Source organism: Trematomus bernacchii, unplaced genomic scaffold (assembly GCF_902827165.1).
Source record: "Trematomus bernacchii unplaced genomic scaffold, fTreBer1.1, whole genome shotgun sequence".
Lineage (NCBI taxonomy): Eukaryota > Metazoa > Chordata > Actinopteri > Perciformes > Nototheniidae > Trematomus > Trematomus bernacchii.
The window spans coordinates 447,423-468,756 of record NW_022987542.1 but is presented as its reverse complement, the minus strand read 5'-3'; the positions used below and the strand labels follow the sequence as shown (position 1 = coordinate 468,756).

The following is a 21,334-nucleotide window of genomic DNA, read 5'->3' as shown; positions in this document are numbered from 1 at the left end:
ATAATTAAGCAATAGCTCACGACAGGCCGTGGTATATGCTCATTATATCACAGCTAAGGGGCGTGGTTCGGCCCGACGCGAAGCGGAGGGTCGACAACCCCCTTAGCTGTGATATAATGAGCATATATCACGGCCTGAAGTGAGCTATTGCTTTTATAAAACGGTTACCAAGTGTGGCAATATGAATGAAAAATACACACTCTAATTTAAATAGTTGTTATTATTAAATAATGATGTTCAAAATAAAATAGTCCGTCCGTTACCTTCTGCACAAAACATAGTGCGAGGTGGTTGCTATGCAACAACACTAACAACAGCTAGCGAACATATTAGACAGAGAGCGTTGATCCATTATTTGGCTATTTATTTACATTAATGTGTATGTTGCCGTTTATTGTGCACCCACTGAAAAACTGTCCAGCATCAGTAGCATGGCTTACGTGGTTACTTGTATAGGCTGAGGTTGTTCTAGGCTGTTGCTTGGCGTGGCGAGAATATTGCTCCACTTTCTCCGGTCCCCGAGATTCGGCTTCCAGTAGCTCTGGAGAGAGCTTTCGCACCTGTGGCCACTAACGGTCATCATTTCTCTGCTTTGTTTCAAGACCCGCATCAGAAAGCTTTTGAATGGTGATACTTTTCCAGTTGGTCGACCTGCTCTTCACGTAGCTCTACATGTCGTCGTTTAGGTGCTTTTTGTTCTGGAGATAGGCACTCCTCAATCCACTCCTCCATAGTAAGACACCACCCCCCCCCCCTCCCGGAGGTCGAAGTTAATCTTAAATGTTTTTGCGGACCTTTTTGATTACAGATTTGAAAACATCGTTGCTCGCTTTAAAAGTAGCACAATTCATTATGTCAAACCTTGGAAAGTATCTAAATATCCCTGCCCTAATGCCAAAGGAACTGCACACTGAATATGTTTTTGCCGTTTGATGTCTATGTCTGGACCGCTGCGTAAAAAGGAGGGTTTCTGCTCCGTTACTTCTCCGCTGCTTTCTTGTTCCAGTTTGAAAAGCAAACTGCAAGCAGTTTGCTTTTCAGCCCAACTGTATACTGTTTATCTCAGACGCGGAGGGATACTGAGTTGTTGTGAAAAGTAACTTACAATTCTACCCGTGGTATACGCTCAGTATACCACGGCTAAGAACCAATCAGATTGCTTGATTTTACTTGTCCGTTTTATAATGTAATTTTAACAAAGAAGTTATTATAATGGAAGATTTCAACAACTGGGAGGATAAATCTGCTAGAAGACTCTTAAACAGATAACCGATAACTTTGACCTTGTGCAACTGATCAATGGACCTACAAGAATCACCAGGACACAAATTGATCTCATTTTTTGTAACAAACCAGAGAGAATCTTTAAATATTTTAATATGTTAACTGCTCTCTCTGACCACAATATGATTTTAGTCGCCAGGAACCTAACAAAGAGGCGATGTAGCCCTTCATTCAGGAAAAATGATTCTTATGGTATTCCCAAAAACAAATATGAGACCTTTATAAATGCTGTTCAACATATTAAATGGGATGATCTTTTGCTGGGAATAGACCACGAAGAAGACAGTCAAATGTTCTCAAAAACATTAGAGAGGACTATCAGAGATTTCAATTGCAAATTCAAGCAAAAAAATAAGAAAAACACTGTCCCTTGGATAAATGAGGATATCTTAAAACTAATGAATGAACGTGATCTAGTCCTAAAACAAATCCATCAAAACTAAATCAAGCCATGACAGGCATCACTTTGCTATGCTGAGGAACAAAGTCATTAAGAAGTTACGGAAGGCTAAGGCAGACTTCTTCTAGATTATAATAGACAAGGCAGGGGGTAATTCTAAAATGATCTGGAAACAGTCATAACTATTCACTGGAAATAAATATAGGGAAAGAAAACAGCTTGAACTTAAAGACAATGGAAAGCTTATAAACAATCCAGCTGACGTAGCTGAAGTTTTAAACCACTACTTCATCGATTCTGTTGCAACCATTGCACAGTGTTTCTCACCTCAACACACTCTCACTCCCTAAGCGTCCAGGAGCGACGCTTGGTCAGGGTCCCGTGGCGTGCAGTTGGGACGCTCCGAGGCTCCTTCAGCTTCATAAACGGACGCAAAGAGCTTTCAACTGATTGCAATGTATTCCCATCGGCGGCGGTATTTGACGCTTAGGGAAGCACGGCATTCGTTTGTGTCGGAGGCTGTTAAAGGCAATGTGAGCGTCCACTCCCATTGGATAACGGAGAATTGTACACCCGGAAGTAAGTATTCCCCTTACTGTCGATTGATTTGACAGTGATATCTCCACTACTCATCAACTCAAAAACACCAGATTATCCTTGTTAATTAAACGACATTGATAGGTTTTAGTGTGCAATGCTTTTGTCACGTTTTCCCCTTCAATTCTGAGAAACAAGTCGTTTTCTATGAGTTTTGGATGGCCGAAGACATTACATTACCCACAATCCTTTGTAGCAACCATAGACTGTATACAAAAATAAAATAATACTTTATTCCGAGTGTGCTTGCTTTTCTCTTTGAAAGTCATCACATGACGGCATTGTAATACACGTTTCGGCTGCATTAAATATGACATATCTGCCGTAGTTAACTCTATTTATAGAGCCCTGATGAGAAGACTTCTGGACAAACAGGAACTGCCGCCAAAACTGAAAACTTGAAGTGGATCTTAAATATATCAGCAATTAAACAACATCTTACATTTCTTTTCACACAATACGTCTCCTTGCAGTATCAACACTAATTCGGCTGACTTTTATATTTGATCCAATTGGTAGATAGGCTGTATTTACACCATAACGGTGCACAGCTGATAGAAAGGGACACCTACTGGTTAAAGCACGTTATTGCATTTTATAATTTTATTATTTAAATATTTAAAATTATTTTATTTAAGCTCAGCAGCTGCAGTGCAAATTGCTCTTCATCCCTGACAGCGCTCAGCGGTTATGTAGGCTTGCATTTCTCAATAACAACAATTTTAATACATACATCGACATGTCTTTATGATGTCAGTCTTTATAAAGCCTTCATTATGAATTGTTTTTAAGTTGAAAGATAAACTCAGACAATAGTCGACAGGAATATCTCCTATTTCTCCGGTAAATACAAATGTACGAACTTGTTCATCCGATTTTCTTTTGACTCATTAAGGTTTCTAGATCAATTACGAGCGCTCTATTGTTTAACTTGACAGCCCTAACAATTATATTTTAATTCAGTGGTGAAATAAATATACTTCTCTCTGTTCAACTGCTCCTCTCTCACCTCTCTGTCTGTCTTCACTTCCTGTTTCACATCGGAGTCACCTGATGGAGAGAAGAGGTGACACAGAAAAATAATAATAATTAAACTTGAACAAAGAGAAACATTAGCAGCCAAAATGATTGAGAGAGCTTCAACAAAATGGAATTAAAATATATTGTTGTTGTTCTATCAAGACCTTTTAAGATCAGATTGAATGAACAATATCTTGATGAATGGAGGATATGGTTTCAGTACTCACAGGTCTTCTGGATCTTGGCTCTGATCGTCTCATCATCTCTGATCCTGTAGGGATGAACACAATCCAACAGTTTTAGATCCAGTTTAAAATAAGTGTTTGTTCTTTGAGTCAGCTTCAGAGTCCTGATCTCATGCTTTACATCCCATCATATCTTCTCTGCAAACGCTACGACTGACTGCCACAGCTCTCAGCTGCATTACAGGAAGTAACCAGTCATTAGAAACTAAAAACATGACAGGAAACAAAACAGAGAACCTTTTCCACTCTTCTGTAAAATCCTATATGTCTGTTAGAAAGTAGATTACTAACTAAATGTGGCTTTGCATTTTCAGATTACAATATATATTTGATGGAAGAATGAGAGAGCCTGCAGTCAGTGGGTAACATCACTGATCTGTTGTGATTCCCCAGTGAGAGAAACACCTCCCTGTGTTTCATACAATACTGCTGAACCAGCAGAGACCCCTTACTGACCTGAGGGTCTCCAGTCTGCAGTCTGGACTCTCCAGAAGATCTCTCAGCAGCTTCTCTCCTGAATCCTGCAGATCGTTGTAACTCAGGTCCAGATTTCTCAGATGGATGTTGGACTTCAGAGCTGAGGCCAGAGCAGAACAGCTGATCTCTGACAACCTGCAGCCCCACAGTCTGAATAAAGAAAACATGATGTAACTTTAGAAAACAATGTTCCTGTTTGAAATAACTCCAGGTTTAATAATCTGTTCAGAGATTAAGAAGTTTAGAAAGTGGAAACTCTAAACAGGTTAAAAACTGTGAGAAAGAGGAAAAGAGCTCTCATTAATATTAAAGACAACGTGCTGCTACTTCAGTTTAAAGTATTCAGTCAGTGTAAACATCATGTAGATCCAGGAACATGTTGGAAACAATTCAAGGTTTAATAATCATGCAGACCAACACAAACCACAGAAACTGATTCAACTCAAGATCACAACGTTTACAAAGATCACAAATCAGGATGAATTTGAAATGTGAAGAAAAACATGCAGAATATGTATTTTAGGAACAGTGGAGTCATCAAATCACAGCTTCTTCAGTGTAAACTATTCAGTCAGTAAAGCATCATGTAGCTTCAGGAACATGTTGGAAACAGAACAACTGGAAATACTTGTTTGATCATTTTAACAGAAATATTTTTTGTATTTCTGTATTTTTTTATAATTTATATTATAAAAGCAGGATGGAGAATATAAGATGTATTTCAGGTGTTTAAAGGTTCAGAGTGAATTATGCAGTGTAGGATTGTTCTTGTTAAGTTAATGTACAGATCATCAGTGCTCTGCCACAGACAGTGAACTACACTTGATATAGTTTGTTGTTGTTTAGTCTTTCTGAGGCTTGTACATGGTCACATGTTGTTGTTATTATGTACACATTAATGTAACATCTCTGCAGCAGAAACATCCTGACAGCTTAGTTTGTCTTAAAAAGAAAGATGTGTATAACATGAGTGCAGTGCAGGGCTGAGGCTTTACAAGCATTCTCACTGAAGCAGACCAGAAGCCTGTACTACGAAGCTGGTTCAACTTAACCTGGATATGTTTGAGTTAGCCGGTTGGCCCAATCCAAAACATACGCGCTCTCGCTAAACTGTACTACGACGCTGGTTATCAAGTGGATCGCTCAAGCCAGCCGTGTCCTATCTAGTTAGGTGCGCGTTCACATGAAAGGGGTGGTATCTGGAGCATTCGACCAATCTCAAACATGGAGAAGCGTACTGACAGCGCAGCGTCATACTTCCTGAATGAAAAGTGAACTTTAATATTAGTCAAATATGAAGAAGTTAAACTTTAAACATCCATGACTTAAACACTTTATCCAGGATCAAAGCCACATAGCTGCACCTGCAAGGTGAATACAGCTGGTAACAGAAAAAGTGTTTGAATGCGTACATTAACAGGTTTATGAAATCACTGCCCCGTCTAAGACACGATCTGACTTTAATTACATTTGACTCGAGTGTTTCGTCAACTTAATGTGTTGCTTAAAATAATACTTCTGCATACAGTATGTGACACTGTGAGTGTTGCACGGCCAGATACGGCTCAGCTGACTCAGATAAGGAAATATATGATACATTATGATGTGATATGATATGAATGATAATGGGACACATCGACGTCTGCACTCACAGTGCCGCGGACTGTACTTAATGTTACTCTGATCCGGTTACTTATGTTGTGGCAGATATTTAAGTAAGCTTTCTTAACGCTAATGTTATAATAGTCAGATTGCTCTGAAGATGGGAGGGGATATTCTATTAATGTTCACGTTCACACAGTCAGTTGATTTTTGCCGGCCCTCTTTCCTGCAACGGCAGTTTTTCTGTATTTCCTCTATCCTGTAATATGACTTGATAGCTTTAAACTCCGCACACGGAGCTCTGATTGGTCAGCAGGCAGTGCTTTCACTGAGTTGATCTCTTAGCCTGCAACCTAACCTCCTCCCGAGGAGGTTAGGTTTTCCCTGAAGTCAGCCGGCTAAGCGAAAATCCTGCTTCGTAGTACAGGCCTCTGGACACCAACAATATGAACAAAGGGCTGAGACTGTAGAGGGTTAAGATGCTCAGTGAGGATCAGAGTGATATCAGCCTGATGTCTGCAGCTCAGAGTCAACACAACTCTCACATATTCATCTCAGCACAGAAGTTAAAGATGGAGAACTGACCTGAGAGTCTCCAGTCTGCAGTCTGGACTCTCCAGAAGATCTCTCAGCAGCTTCACTCCTGAATCCTGCAGATCGTTGCAACTCAGGTCCAGATCTCTCAGATGGATGTTGGACTTCAGAGCTGAGGCCAGAGCAGAACAGCTGATCTCTGACAAACTGCACCACCTCAGACTGAATAAAGAACACATGATGTAACTTTAGAAAACAATGTTCCTGTTTGAAATAACTCCAGGTTTAATAATCTGTTCAGAGCTGAAGAAGTTTAGAAAGTGGAAACTCCAAACAGGTTAAAAACTGTGAGATACAGAAAGAGGAAAAGAGCTCTCATTAATATTAAAGACAACGTGCTGCTACTTCAGTTTAAAGTATTCAGTCAGTGTAAACATCATGTAGATCCAGGAACATGTTGGAAACAATTCAAGGTTTAATAATCATGCAGACCAACACAAACCACAGAAACTGATTCAACTCAAGATCACAACGTTTACAAAGAACACAAATCAGGATGAATTTGAAATGTGAAGAAAAACATGCAGAATATGTATTTTAGGAATAGTGGAGTCATCAAATCACAGCTTCTTCAGTGTAAACTATTCAGTCAGTAAAGCATCATGTAGCTTCAGGAACATGTTGGAAACAGCAACAACTGAAAATACTTGTTTGATCATTTTAACAGAAATATTTTTTGTATTTCTATATTTTTTTATAATTTATTTTCTAAAAGCAGGATGGAGAATATAAAATGTATTTCAGGTGTTTTAAGCAGGGTTCTTACACCTTTTCCAAAGTCAAATTCAAGCACTTTTCAAGCATTTTCAAGGTGCATTTTCAAGCTTTTCAAGCATCTTACAGCTGTTGTAAATTACATATTTATATACACATACTTATACTCAAATGATTATTTCCCTACCTCACATTAAATCAGATGTTCTTTATGCTATAAACAACCAAATGTGTGTTTCATAATAGCATTCTACATGAGGATGAACAATTAAAAATGTTAGAAAAGAAAACTAAGTTTAATATTTCAAAATGAGTGACCCATCTGTACGTAGACCTGGCTGAGCCAATATAAAACAATCAGCCAAATAACTTTTCAATATATTATTGATTACTATTTTTGAGGTACTTTTAGGTTGGCAGTAAACACAAGTCAGAGGTAAATGGTGTACTTTTACTCCACTACATGTATTTAATACCTTTAGTTACTTCACAGATGTGGATGAATGATGTGAAATATAATCAAGTGTTAAATCAGACTTTAGTTCCACCTGGAGTAAATTCACAAGCTACCCTGCAGTATACAAAGTCATTCAAACTAGCTGCACCTTTACCAGCTTTGAGAACACTTTCATGATCAATCATTATAAAACATATCATATACAATTATTAGGGATGCTCCGATCGCCAATTTTGGGGCCGATCGCCGGAATCAGTATCGGCCGATACCGATATCGCTCTCTTTCCCTCTCCCCCTCTCTCTCTCTCCTGACAGCCCGTCAGTATCTCCTGCAGCTCACTGATCCTGTAATGAGTGACCCGACAGTGAAGAATAAATATATGTATAACTAGTTTAGCTTGTTCCAGAGGTAGATAAAATAGCTAAGTGTGTTAGGTCTAACTCTTAATGTGTGTTCTGCTCCGCTCACCGGTCCGTCACAGCGGGTGGAGCTGCAGGATTTCTGCTTCACACACACGTTGCATACCGCTATTTTATTGTCATTTTCGGACACTTAAAATACTGCCAGACTAGTGAAGCCATTTTGGCGAGCTTGTTGTACCGCGCACAGAGAAAAGTGTCATGTATTTTACATGCAACGATAGCCTAATCTAAAATGCTCTACTACGGCGTACCTTTCGTGTGGTGTGTGGCTCGTCAGCGCAGACTCTCGCATCGTTATTGTTGCACACTTTGCAGGAGGCTACTCTTGGGCTTCGCTTGACCCTCGTCTTAGCCATGGCTTGTATTTGTCTTCTGCTAGCCAACGCTCGTTGAAACGGCAACCTCCTGGCATACTGTCATCTATCACTCTCATCAGAATGCCCAGGTCACACACGTAACAAAAACACTTGCCGGTCACGCGCATTGCGCGGGAAGGCCGGAGCGGAGCTGTTTTATGTAAAAGCGAAGCAATTAAGCGCGCTCAGACTTCTTTATTTTCTTTTAATCTAAAAAGCGAAGTAAAGCATTTACAATTTCAAGCACTTTATCCCAAATTCAAGCACCATTCCCAAAATTCAAGCACTTTTCAAACCTTGAAAACACCTCGTACAATTTCAAGCATTTTCAAGGATTTTCAGCACCCGTACGAATCCTGTTTAAGGTTCAGAGTGAATTATGCAGTGTAGGGTTTTTCTTGTTATTTTAATGTAAAGATCATCAGTGCTCTGCCACAGACAGTGAACTACACTTGTTATAGTTTGTTGTTGTTTAGTCTTTCTGAGGCTTGTACATGGTCACATGTTGTTGTTATTATGTACACATTAATGTAACATCTCTGCAGCAGAAACATCCTGACAGCTTAGTTTGTCTTAAAAAGAAAGATGTGTATAACATGAGTGCAGTGCAGGGCTGAGGCTTTACAAGCATTCTCACTGAAGCAGACCAGGACACCAACAATGTGAACAAAGGGCTGAGACTGTAGAGGGTTAAGATGCTCAGTGAGGATCAGAGTGATATCAGCCTGATGTCTGCAGCTCAGAGTCAACACAACTCTCACATATTCATCTCAGCACAGAAGTTAAAGATGGAGAACTGACCTGAGAGTCTCCAGTCTGCAGTCTGGACTCTCCAGAAGATCTCTCAGCAGCTTCACTCCTGAATCCTTCAGATCGTTCTGACTCAGGTCCAGATCTTTCAGATGGATGTTGGACTTCAGAGCTGAGGCCAGAGCAGAACAGCTGATCTCTGACAACCTGCAGTTACTCAGTCTGAATAAAGAAAACATGATGTAACTTTAGAAAACAATGTTCCTGTTTGAAATAACTCCAGGTTTAATAATCTGTTCAGAGCTGAAGAAGTTTAGAAAGTGGAAACTCCTAACAGGTTAAAAACTGTGAGATACAGAGAGAGGAAAAGAGCTCTCATTAATATTAAAGACAACGTGCTGCTACTTCAGTTTAAACTATTCAGTCAGTGTAAACATCATGTAGATCCAGGAACATGTTGGAAACAGAACAAACTGAAATCATTTCTTAGTGGTTGATAGTTTTAACAGAAATATAAAACAATTCTACTCATATATTCTCTTTATAATTTATTTTTAAAAGCAGGATGGAGAATATAAAATGTATTTCAGGTGTTTTAAAGGTTCAGAGTGAATTATGCAGTGTAGGGTTTTTCTTGTTATTTTAATGTAAAGATCATCATTGCTCTGCCACAGACAGTGAACTACACTTGATATACTTTGTTGTTGTTTAGCCTTTCAGAAACTATTGTCATGGTTACATGGTGTTATTATTATTTATACATTCATGTAACATCCCAGCAGCAGAAACATTTATTTTACATCATGGCGATCTGGAATGAAGAAACTGAAACTCAGTTGCCACGTAATTTGCTGCCACACTTCCTGCATGAGGTGGACAATAGCTTCTTCAAGTATTTAACGGACAGGACCCTGGAAAATGAAACCTCAACAGACAGTTCACTCATTTGTAACGATGTCATCATTTGCCTGTCAGTGTGATGATGTTGTATATTAATATCATCTTGGATTATAATTACTGATGCATGGAATATGGTAGCAGCAGTACTTCAAGGTTGCCAGCCACAATGCTTAAATAGTTTATTTCTGCTTCAGAGATCTGAAGTTTGTATATATCACGCAGTCTGTCTTCCGGTTGCCTCTTTTGAATGACGAATACACACTACCGCCGCCTGCTGGTAAGGAGAGTTATTGCCACTCACGCATGCGCAGTGCGTATGTGCTACTTGGCCGTCAGCTGAAGTCTTTGCGGTGTGTTCCAGTGCGACTTTTTGGCCAAGACGCAGGAGACGTGAGGCGACACAACAGTCGGGTCTGTCGGGACGTGTTCTTTGGTGTCAGTTTGGTGTGACCTTTACACTTCTGCAGCTCCCTCCTCACCTGGTTGGTTGTGAGGTGTCGTCAGCGGGTGGGGGGGGGGGGGGGGGAAGAAACAGGAGCTGGTGTGAGAGGTGTCTGTGAGCTCAGACCACTTCTTCACGGTGCGTGTGGGCACCGGCTGTCTGTAGACCAGAGGTTGATCCACAGGCAGGAGGTGAACCAGGTTGTGACCAGGGGCCTCATTTATAACGCCTTGCGTAGGATTGACGTGAGAAGGTTGCTTACGTAGTACAAAGCAAAAAAATAGGTACAGACATTTTCCGACATTTTCCGATTCACAAAACATTGCGTACCGGCGAGGGAAGTGCGTACGGCACTTCCTACGCCTGTTTCCCTTTATAAATCACAATCGACTCGTAACGCCATATTTGCCTATAAATAGTCAAAGAAACACCCATTCATTCATTCATTCATTCTGACTGACTGCATGAAGAAGATCGCAGGAAATGAGGACAGAACAGCTAAAAAAGACATCTCACACCGTGTCAGATTTAGGTTATTGTGGGGAGGTGGAGATAAATCATATTGTTTGGTGGATGCAGTTTGAACCAGAGTAGCAGCATGGAGGTCGGATCGTCACCAAAATAAATAAATAAGTGGTCCGAAAAAAGTTAATGACAAAACAAATACACATAGCCTTCCTCAGGCAGTGTGTTTGTCCCGGGGACAGGAGACACCCACTTGATGAGAAACTGTAAGAAATGATTGGGGAATCCCTCCGGAGTGTAGTCATGACGACTGGATCTGAATTATTTTGTTGTATTTGGTGGTTTGTGTTCCAGCTGTCGATCAGCAACTATATATCCATAATCCACCAGTTAAAGGAAATACAACTAATGTGTTGTGTTATATTAGCTGTACAATTTACCACATATGGTGTTCTTAGTTTCCATACCTCCTGTGTTTTACGAGCGACTTATCAAGTCTTGGCAAACGGCATAAAACACGATTAAACGTGATAGTATATAAAACCATGCTCGTATCTACAACCTATAGAAATGCAAAACGGCGTCAGTTTAGACGTAATTCTGTCCCCCTGCTTACCGCATCATTTATGAGAAAACATTTCATAACATGAACACAACATATTCGAGGTGGTTTTAAATAACATTTCCGTATTTATTTATTTCTCCAAGTTATGTTTTTGTGTGCACTGAGGAGTCTCAAACAGGCGTTTGTTTAATCATTTTAAGATTGGCTTTAATCAATGTTTGAAAATGAATTCTTCATATTTGATAAATGAGGTAACATTTTATTTATGGTATTATTTCCACATATTTCTCTCCATTCTTCCTTCTGCCAACGGTGTCGCAGTTTCTCGTCTCTCCCGTTGTTGTGCTTAGTGCGTACGCATGGGTTAGAGTTTGCGTTAGTTCAAGTTAGTATTTTATAAATCACAAACATTGCGTAGAAACTGGCGTACGCCATTTTTTGAGCGTATATCCCTTTATAAATGAGGCCCCTGATCTGCCCAGGGGAGGAAGGGGGGATGAGCTGTATGCATCCTTGGTGTTGGCGTACAGTAGGTCCAGTGGTTTATTGTCTCTGGTGGTGAAGGTAACATATTGTTTGAAAGTGGGCAGAGTTTTTGAGAGAGAGGCATGACTGAAGTTTCCAGAGATCAGGAGAAGAGCATTTGGGGGCTGTGTCTGCAGTCTGCTTAGTAGAGCTGATGACGTCACATGCCTCGCCAGCATCGGCAGAGGGGGGAAAACATGTGAGAGTTCTCGAGGTAAATAATGGGGCCTCATGCTAACGGCTAACAGCTCTACAGGTGCATCTCAATAAATTAGAATATCGTGGAAAAGTTCATTTATTTCATTAATTAAATTCAAAAAGTGAAACTCATATTATATGGATTCACTACACACAAAGTGAAATATTTCAAGGCTTTATTTGTTTTAATCTTGGTGATTACGGCTTACAGCTAATGAAAACCCCAAAATCAGTATCTCAGAAAATTAGAATATTGTGAAAAAGTTCAATATTGTAGACTCACGGTGTCACACTCTAATCAGCTAAGGTTTCCTGAGCCTTTAAATGGTCTCTCAATCTGGTTCAGTAGGCTTCACAATCATGGGGAAGACTGCTAACTTGAAAGTTGTCCAGAAGACAGTCATTGACACCCTCCACAAGGACGGTAAGCCTGCTAGAGAAGCTGGCTGTTCACAGAGTGCTGTATCCAAGCATATTCATAGAAAGTTGAGTGGAAGGAAAAAGTGTGGTAGGAAAAGGTGCACAAGCAACAGGGATAACCGCAGCCTTGAGAGGATTGTCAGCAAAGGCCATTCAAAAATGTGGGGGAGCTTCACAAGGAGTGGACTGAGGCTGGAGTCAGTGCATCAAGAGCCACCACGCACAGACCTATCCAGGACGTGGGCTACAACTGAGCCTTCCTCGTGTCAAGCCACTCCTGAACCTAAGGAGAAAAAGAGATGGTCTATTGCTCAGTGGTCCAAAGTCCTCTTTTCAGATGAAAGTACATTTTGCATTTCATTTGGAAATCAAGGTCCAGAGTCTGGAGGAAGAGTGGAGAGGCACACAATCCAAGTTGCTTGAAGTCCAGTGTGAAGTTTCCACAGTCAGTGAAGATTTGGGGAGCCATGTCATCTGCTGCTGTTGGTCCTCTGTGTTTTCTCAAGTCCAAAGTCAACGCAGCCGTCTACCAGGACGTTTTAGAGCACTTCATGCCTCCTTCTTCTGACGAGCTTTATGGAGATGCTGATTTCATTTTCCAGCAGGACTTGGCACCTGCCCACACTGCCAACAGTACTAAGACCTGGTTTAGTGACCATGGAATTACTGCGCTTGATTGGCCAGCAAACTGACCTGACCTGAACCCTACAGAGAATCTATGGGGTATTGTCAAGAGGAAGATGAGAGACACGAGAGCCAACAATGCAGACGAGCTGAAGGTCGCTATCAAAGCACCCTGGGCTTCCATCACACCTCAGCAGAGCCACAGGCTGATCGCCTCCATGCCACGCCGCATTGATGCAGTAATGCATGCAAAAGGAGGCCCAACCAAGTACTGAGTGCATACACATGAACATACTTTTCAGAATAGTGATGTGCCCTGGATCCATCTATCGTTCACAAACACAGCCAGCCCTCCTCCTTTCCCCTTACCGCTCTCTCTCGTCCTGTCCGCCTGCAGCAGATGAAAACCATCCAGTGTAGCATTAGTGTCCGGGGTTAGCTCCGTTAGCCACGTCTCAGTAAACACCAGGATACTACTCTCCGATACTCCCTCCGATGTCGGGTCAGCGCCACATCTTGTTAGGGAGAGATCTTACATTCCCCATGATGATGGATGTAAGGACAGGTCTGTATCGTCTCCTCCTGGCTCGCAGCTTTGCCCGAGCATGGTGTCCCCGTCTCCTTCTCCTCAGCTCGCGGGGAACAACGGGTCTATCGCCGGTTAGCATCGCCATGCTACGGAAGGCTAACCCCTAGTTTCCACCGGGTCCGTCTGCGTCGCGTTACGGCTGCGCCGCGGTTTTGGTCCGACCTCCTCTCGCGTCATAACCCACCGGGCGCGTTTCAGAAGCGGAGCGTCGTGCATGCAGGCTCGCAGTTTTGTTATTGATTTGGGCATCCTGGACATTTGTACTTCTACAAGAAAGTAAGTAGGCTACGTAGTTAAATGGTTCATTTTTGTGTCTGTTTAAATTGTGTTTATTGTTGTTATTTCCTATTTTGTTGTGTTGTAGACTACAGACACAGTTAATAATAACTGTAATATTCCAGTTATAAACGACATGAATCAAAGATGTGTTGCTGTATTTTAGTGATAAACAAATGCATTCATCATCATAACTATTCTATATATATAATTTACAGTGCCTGTAAACCGGAGGAGAACGCTGACATTTATTCTCCTACTTGAAAGACTACGGGGGGATGGGGGGAGGAGAAGGAGCCTGGCCCGGATGCTCTGACCGTTCCACTTCCTGCCTGCCCTACATTACGTTACGGCTGCGTCGCGTCAAAAATAGGACTCATCCTAATTTTAGAGGAGCCCTGCGCCGAGACGCTTCTGGGACGCTTCTGAGCCGTAACGCGCCGCGTGTGGTGGAATAGCACCCATTGACTAGAGTGGCCGCGATCTTTGCGAACGCCGCGGCGCAGCCGTAACGCGGCCGTAACGCGGCCGTAACGCGGCCGTAACGCGGCCGTAACGCGACGCAGACGGACCCGGTGGAAATTAGGGGTAACCCCTAGATTCCACCGGGTCCTTCATCTCCCTCACAGCTCATCAGTACTGACAGCATCTTCACTGACTCATGGAGTACAGAGTGAGTCTGTGGAAGCTCAAACACTCTCCGTCACACATTCACCTTCTCTGATCTTTGTTATTCTTAAAGTTTGGATTCCATTTCCATTGGAAATACAGAAAAAAATAAAACCATTAAAATATCTTCAGGCAAATTCTGAAAATGATAAATACAAACAGATCTATATGAACTGCAGTCAGTGAACTGACCTGAGAGTCTCCAGTCTGCAGTTTGGACTCTTTAGTCCAGAACACAGCAGCTCCACTCCTGAATCCTGCAGGTAGTTCTGACTCAGGTCCAGATCTCTCAGATGGGAGGAGTCAGACTTCAGAGCTGAGGCCACGACTTCACATTCAGTCTCTGAGAGTCCACAGTCAGAAAGTCTATAATAACACATATATTACAACAAGTGTTAGTTTAAAAACAGAGGAAACGTTTAATTAACTTACTGAATTTGATGGAACAACTTTTTACCTATCATGTCAATTTAATTTAATAACAGAGTTTTATATATTTATTGTCAGCCTGTCAGACATTATTTTAAACTCTTAAGCATTGTGGTAAAACAGATCTGATTTAATGTTGAAGAAACTGCAATGATATATTAATAACTGAATTCACTGATAACTGTAAATACTGCTGTATGGTGTGATCACATGCTGCTGTGAGAAAAAAGTCCTTCATTTGTTTGACATGTCGCCTCCATCACTCAAAGGAATATGAAGAGGAGAACACTTTAAAATGCCACATTATTATAAATAAATAGAGTAATTAGGATAATTTAATTTCCCTCTCAAAGTATTTAAAACATCAAACATTTTAAAGTGTTTATTTGAATAATGAAACTTCTGATCCACTTTAGTTTATAAAGTTAATCACATCTGGACTTACACAGCCTTCCTGCAGTTCCTCACAGCTGGAATCAGTCTCCGTTGTCCCTCATCTGATGTGTTGTACTTCCTCAGGTCCAACTCATCCAGAACCTCCTCTGACATCTGCAGCATGTAGGCCAGAGCAGAGCAGTGGATCACAGAGAGTTCCTTTGATCTGTTCCCTGACTTCAGGAACTCTGTGATCTCCTGATGTACTGAGTGGTCGTTCATCTCTGTCAGACAGTGGAAGATGTTGATGGTCCTCTTAGGAGAGATTTCATCACTGCTCATCTTCTTCAGGTTGTTGATGGATCTCTGGATGATATATGGTCTGTTGTCTGTGCGACCCAGCAGGCCTCTGAAGAGTCTCTGGATGAATGTTGGACGGTTGTCTGTGCGACCCAGCAGGCCTCCTAAGAGTCTCTGGTTGGACTCCAGAGAGAGGCCGTGGAGAAAGCGGACAAACAGGTCCAGGTGGCCATTTTCACTTCTGAGGGATTTCTCCATGGCTCCCTTCAGGAAGACATCCAGGGATGGGTAATCATGATCACTGTTATACCTGTTGCTATAGTCTCTCTTCAGGAAGTCCTTCAGTACCTCTGTGTCTCTGTTGGTGTAACAGTGGAACAAGTAGACTGCAGCCAGAAACTCCTGAATGCTCAGATGAACAAAGCAGTAGACTGTTTTCTCAAAGATCACACTCTCTCTTTTGAAGATCTCTGTACAAACTCCTGAGTGCACCAAGGCCTCGGTGACACCAAGACCACAGCGCTCCAGGTCTTCTTGGTAGAACATGATGTCTCCTTTCTCCAGATGTTCAAACGCCAGCCTCCCCAGCTTCAGAAGAAGCTCCCTGTCAGCCTCCGTCAGCTGCTGTGGACTTGTCTTGTTCTTGTTCTTGTTCTTCTTCTTCTTCTTCTTCAGCTGCTGTGGACTCGTCTCATGTCCCTCTTCATACTTCTGCTTCTTCCTCTTGGTCTGGACCAGCAGGAAGTGTGAGTACATGTCAGTGAGGGTCTGGGGCAGCTCTCCTCTCTGGTCTGTAGTCAACATGTGGTCCAGAACTGCAGCAGTGATCCAGCAGAAGACTGGGATCAGACACATGATGTGGAGGCTCCTGGAGCTCTTGATGTGAGAGATGATTCTGCTGGACAGGTCTTCATCACTCGATCTCCTCCTGAAGTACTCCTCCTTCTGGGCGTCAGTGAAGCCTCGTACTTCTGTTACCCTGTCCACACACTCAGGAGGGATCTGATTGGCCGCTGCAGGTCTGGAAGTTATCCAGACGAGAGCCGAGGGAAGCAGCTTCCCCCTGATGAGGTTTGTCAGCAGCACGTTGACTGAGGACTGCTGTGAGACATCAGACACAACCTCATTGTTTCTGAAGTCCAGAGAAAGTCTGCTTTCATCCAGGCCGTCAAAGATGAGCAGCACTTTACAGACAGCCAGCTGCTCTGCTGTGACCTTCTGTAAGGTTGGATGGAAAACATGGAGCAGCCTGAGAAGACTGTACTGCTCACCTTTGATCAGGTTCAGCTCCCTGAAGGAGAGCGGGATCACCAGACTGACATCTTGGTTTTCCAAACCCTCGGCCCAGTCCAGAGTGAACTTCTGCACTGAGAAGGTTTTTCCAACTCCAGCGACTCCGTTGGTCAGGACCGCTCTGATGAGAGTCTGTTGGTCAGGTGAGGCTTTAAAGATGTCCTGGCACTTGATTGGAGTGTCATGGAGGGGCTTCTTCTTGGAAGCTGTCTCCAGCTGCCTCACCTCATGTTGGGTATTAACCTCTTCACTCAGGTCTTGTGTGATGTAGAGCTCAGTGAAGATGCTGTTGAGGAGGGTTTCACTTTCATCAGTTCCTTCAGTCACACGTTCACATCCTTCAGTCACACGTTCACATCTCCTCCTCAGACTGAGCCTATGTTCATCTAAAACCTCCTCCAGACCACTATCTGCTGGAAGAGAAGGAAACATGAGAATAAGAACATTATTTGAGAATCTGATGATGAAAATAAAACAGATCAATAGAGTCAGGGTTTAAAATGTCATGATTTTTTATAAAACATCTTAATGTCTACACTTCACAACACAACACTAAACATACAAATGAAAAATCCTGGACATGAAGACTCCAGAAGGAACCACCAAATACTAGCTGGCAGATATTTTTACTATCTTATGTAAACGTTATATTAGTGCTGGGCTGATGTAGTAATGTCTGAGTAAGACAGAAAGCACTCTTTAGGGAAACACTGCTGTCCCACGTGAAATATTTGTGTACACACTTTTAAATCAAAGCCTTGAAAAAGAGATCAGATTATACAGTGTTTCTGTGGAAGAGTAGAGACCCAGCGCCCAGACAGCAGTAAAGAGGCTGCATGAGTTCGGCCTCTTACCTCGTACAGAGCTGCTCTGACTGGCTGTCTGCAGGCCAGCTCTGGTTCTGGATCTCTCTCCACACTGAGGACAGCAGGAGTCTCTTGATGGAGGTCGCTGCTCCCAGTATGAGGTGATGCACTGTCTGCAGAACCAGTGTCCACAGCTGGTAGAGACTGGATCCTTCAGGACGTCCTGACACAGAGCACAGCTGGACAGCTGCTCCTCCACAGGAACACGACTCTTCCTCTTCCCTCTGTGGAGAGGAACACATCCTTTATAGCACTTTACATTAGAGGAGCTGATTCTCACCAAAGGTACAACAAGGTGGAACATTCTAGTTTAATACGTTTTCACTTTAAAATGTTAGTTTTCTGAATGGAGATTGGTTTGATTAAAGCTAGGCTAACGTTGTAGCTGCTGCATTAACACTCAAAATAACTCCATCCAGTCATCAGAACAGCAGCTATTATATTGTTAGCACCACAGACAGTCTCTGGTTTATACAGGAACATGAATAACCCTGATTTCATACGAGGTGCTGTAGAGCTCTGGGTGCTGATGTTCCCTCTTCTGATTTATCTGAGCATGTCAGAGACCACAGGAGCAGGATCTCAACACTGACAGGTTTTTGTAACGGAGCGTCACAAACTTTACACTCAAGTTGTAACTTTTCAAGTCGTGTGAATACGAGGGGGATATGAATTTTACTTCTTTACTTCATTCGTGTTTCCAGGTACAAATGTGTGTCTGTGTATTGACTCTACATGTAATCTGTTATATCTGCTGATGCTAAACACAAACAGCTCACCAGGTTATTACTATTATTAATAAACATCTTAAAATACATCTCAAAAGATGCTGAGGTAGTCAACACTTTTTGTTAGAAGATGTAAATTGTTTCAAGTATTATTGTAATTTAAAAGACATGTCATAACACTGATACATTGATAATATAATAGCATATTGATACATTCTTAAATAATGTAAACTGTCCTCTTTGTGCTTGTTTACTTTACTGCATTTATTGGTGGGTTGTTATTACAATTCATTTGTGAAGTTTAACATGTTTGTATTTGATTTGCTTACAAAAAGTCCTACATGTGGAGAGAGACAATTATTTTACTAAAGTGGTACTTTGTTCTCTACTGCGTTCCTTTTTGTACTTTACTGAGAATCTTTACCTTCCCTCACACTCTAATCTACTTTATTCTACAGAGTTTCTGTACTCTACTTCCCTCATGTCATTATTAAAGAACAGTTTAGATGATCAGGTTATATAAAAACTGAATCCTCTTCAGGTCAGTTCACAGTAGAAACTCTTACTTTGTGTCTGACGGTCCAGGTTCATCTCTGAAGTCTGGAGGTTCCTCTTTAGACCGGTCCCTCTTCAGAGACAGCCAGCTGGAGAATGGAGACTTGTCCTCTTCCTCATCTGTTAAATCACTCATCTTCTCCCGTCTGAGAGATAAACCAGTAAAAAAAATACACACACACACACACACACACACACACACACACACACACACACACACACACACACACACACACACACACACACACACACACACACACACACACACACACACACACACACACACACGACACACACACACACACACACACCACACAGCACACACACACACACACACACACACATCACACACACACACACACACACACACACACACACACACACACACACACACACACACACACACACACACACACACACACACACACACACACACACACACACACACACACACACACACACACACACACACACACAATGATAAACTTGGTTTCAATACAACAAATCAGTCAGACAGGCTGCTCTCCATGTTGACTGCGCTGGGCTGTCACATGTTATGAAACTCTGATGGCTCAGAAACCAGGAAATGGATAAAAAGGTTCACAACATTTGAAGATGTCACTTTCGACTGCAGGAAATAAATACATTTGTATTTACAGATTATTTTCTGACATACAGTTCAACAGAGTAAATGATTAATGTGTTAAAAAGCAGACTCTGGAGTTAACACTCACCCTGTTTTCCTCCTGCTCTGTCAAAGTGTAAAATGGAGTCTGGCAGACTGACTTCCTTCTTTAACTTTAAACATCCCTCCCTGTCTGTAGCTCCTCCCTTTGTTTCATAACCAGCCTCATCACCTGGACAGGTACAAACAGGCATTATTTTCAGTTGCACTCACAGTAAGACGGTTACAAGAACAAGTATAAGAACGATAGAAATAGACATGCAGCTAAAAACAAGCAAGACAAAGTTATTGAAGAAAAAAAAATAATACCACAGAGTGAAACAAATCAATAAACATCCTGCATTCAAAACCTTACTTGTGAGTTTGTTTTGGGTACTTGGGTTTTAACTGTGCATGAAATTGTAGATTTGTAACTACTTTATATAGTGGTGGTTTGTTTATTCTGCAGCAATACAGATTCAATGATATATATATATATATATTAGGGCTGTCAGTCGATTAAAATATTTAATCGCGATTAATCGCATGATTGTCCATAGTTAATCGCGATTAATCGCAAATTAATCGCACATTTTTTATCTGTTCTAAATGTACCTTAGAGGGATATTTTTCAAGTTTTTAATACTCTTATCAACATATGAGTGGACAACTATGCTTTATATGTTTGTTTATTATCATTTGAACAATGACAAATATCCTCATGAATATTAAACACAACAACCTGGAACCTCTCTCATACAATACTGTGTGTGTGTGTGTGTGTGTGTGTGTGTGTGTGTGTGTGTGTGTGTGTGTGTGTGTGTGTGTGTGTGTGTGTGTGTGTGTGTGTGTGTGTGTGTGTGTGTGTGTGTGTGAATGTGGAGGATTGTTGGAGCTATGTGCAGCTCAAGGCATATATGCCTGTGTGTATGAGCTGTGTTGCGGCACTATCCGTGCTGAGTGTGCTGTCTGGCTACCTGCATAAAGTCAAGTGCTCGGCGCAGTTGTCGGCGAAATGTCGCTCCTCTGTTTTCATTGAAACAGCTCCTTATATCCGTTAGCTCAGCTAGCTAGCACCAGATGCTAACAACAACACGTAAGGTGTGCTTCGCTCGCGCCACACATACACACACCCTCCCGGTCCTCCCGATGGCCAGTCCGGGCCTGCCGGTGAGCGTGGAAGTGTGGTCTGCCACAAGCGGGCAGCAGGAGCGGGGCTGTCAGCATCAGCTTGTAGATGGTATTTAACTCGATGCGCTCTGAAACTACGGCGGCCGAGGACAAAAAATACACATGCGTTAATCGCGTTAAAATAATTAGTGGCGTTAATTTTTTTTTTGCGTTAACGCGTTATTAACGCGTTAACTTGACAGCCCTAATATATATATATATATATATAGCTTTGTCCTGTGAGAACCACGTATCTCTAAAAAGTCAACTTCTCATGAGTTTTTCAGATAAACAGCTCTGTTTTCAGCTTTGTGACAACGGTGCATTTTCAAGCTGATCCAAGAGGCTTCTTAAAGGCATAT

At 41.9% G+C, this 21,334-nt stretch overlaps 1 protein-coding gene across 1 annotated transcript in view; it reads right to left on the bottom strand.

Moving 5' to 3' along the window:
• Positions 1 to 19,961, bottom strand: part of LOC117476210 (NACHT, LRR and PYD domains-containing protein 3-like) — a 40,926-nt gene extending 20,965 nt beyond the window's left edge. The window contains exons 1-11 of the mRNA XM_034122586.1: positions 19,873 to 19,961; positions 19,150 to 19,284; positions 17,844 to 18,079; positions 15,858 to 17,402; positions 15,467 to 15,803; positions 14,785 to 14,958; positions 8,971 to 9,141; positions 6,211 to 6,381; positions 4,008 to 4,173; positions 3,739 to 3,751; positions 3,291 to 3,331 (exon numbers count right to left, since the gene is read on the bottom strand). Of these exons, the coding sequence (XP_033978477.1) occupies positions 3,291 to 3,331; positions 3,739 to 3,751; positions 4,008 to 4,173; positions 6,211 to 6,381; positions 8,971 to 9,141; positions 14,785 to 14,958; positions 15,467 to 15,803; positions 15,858 to 17,402; positions 17,844 to 18,079; positions 19,150 to 19,274 (2,979 nt within the window). The 5' untranslated portion in view covers positions 19,275 to 19,284; positions 19,873 to 19,961. The remainder of the gene's footprint in view (positions 1 to 3,290; positions 3,332 to 3,738; positions 3,752 to 4,007; positions 4,174 to 6,210; positions 6,382 to 8,970; positions 9,142 to 14,784; positions 14,959 to 15,466; positions 15,804 to 15,857; positions 17,403 to 17,843; positions 18,080 to 19,149; positions 19,285 to 19,872) is intronic.
• Between the last annotated feature and the right edge of the window lie 1,373 nt (positions 19,962 to 21,334).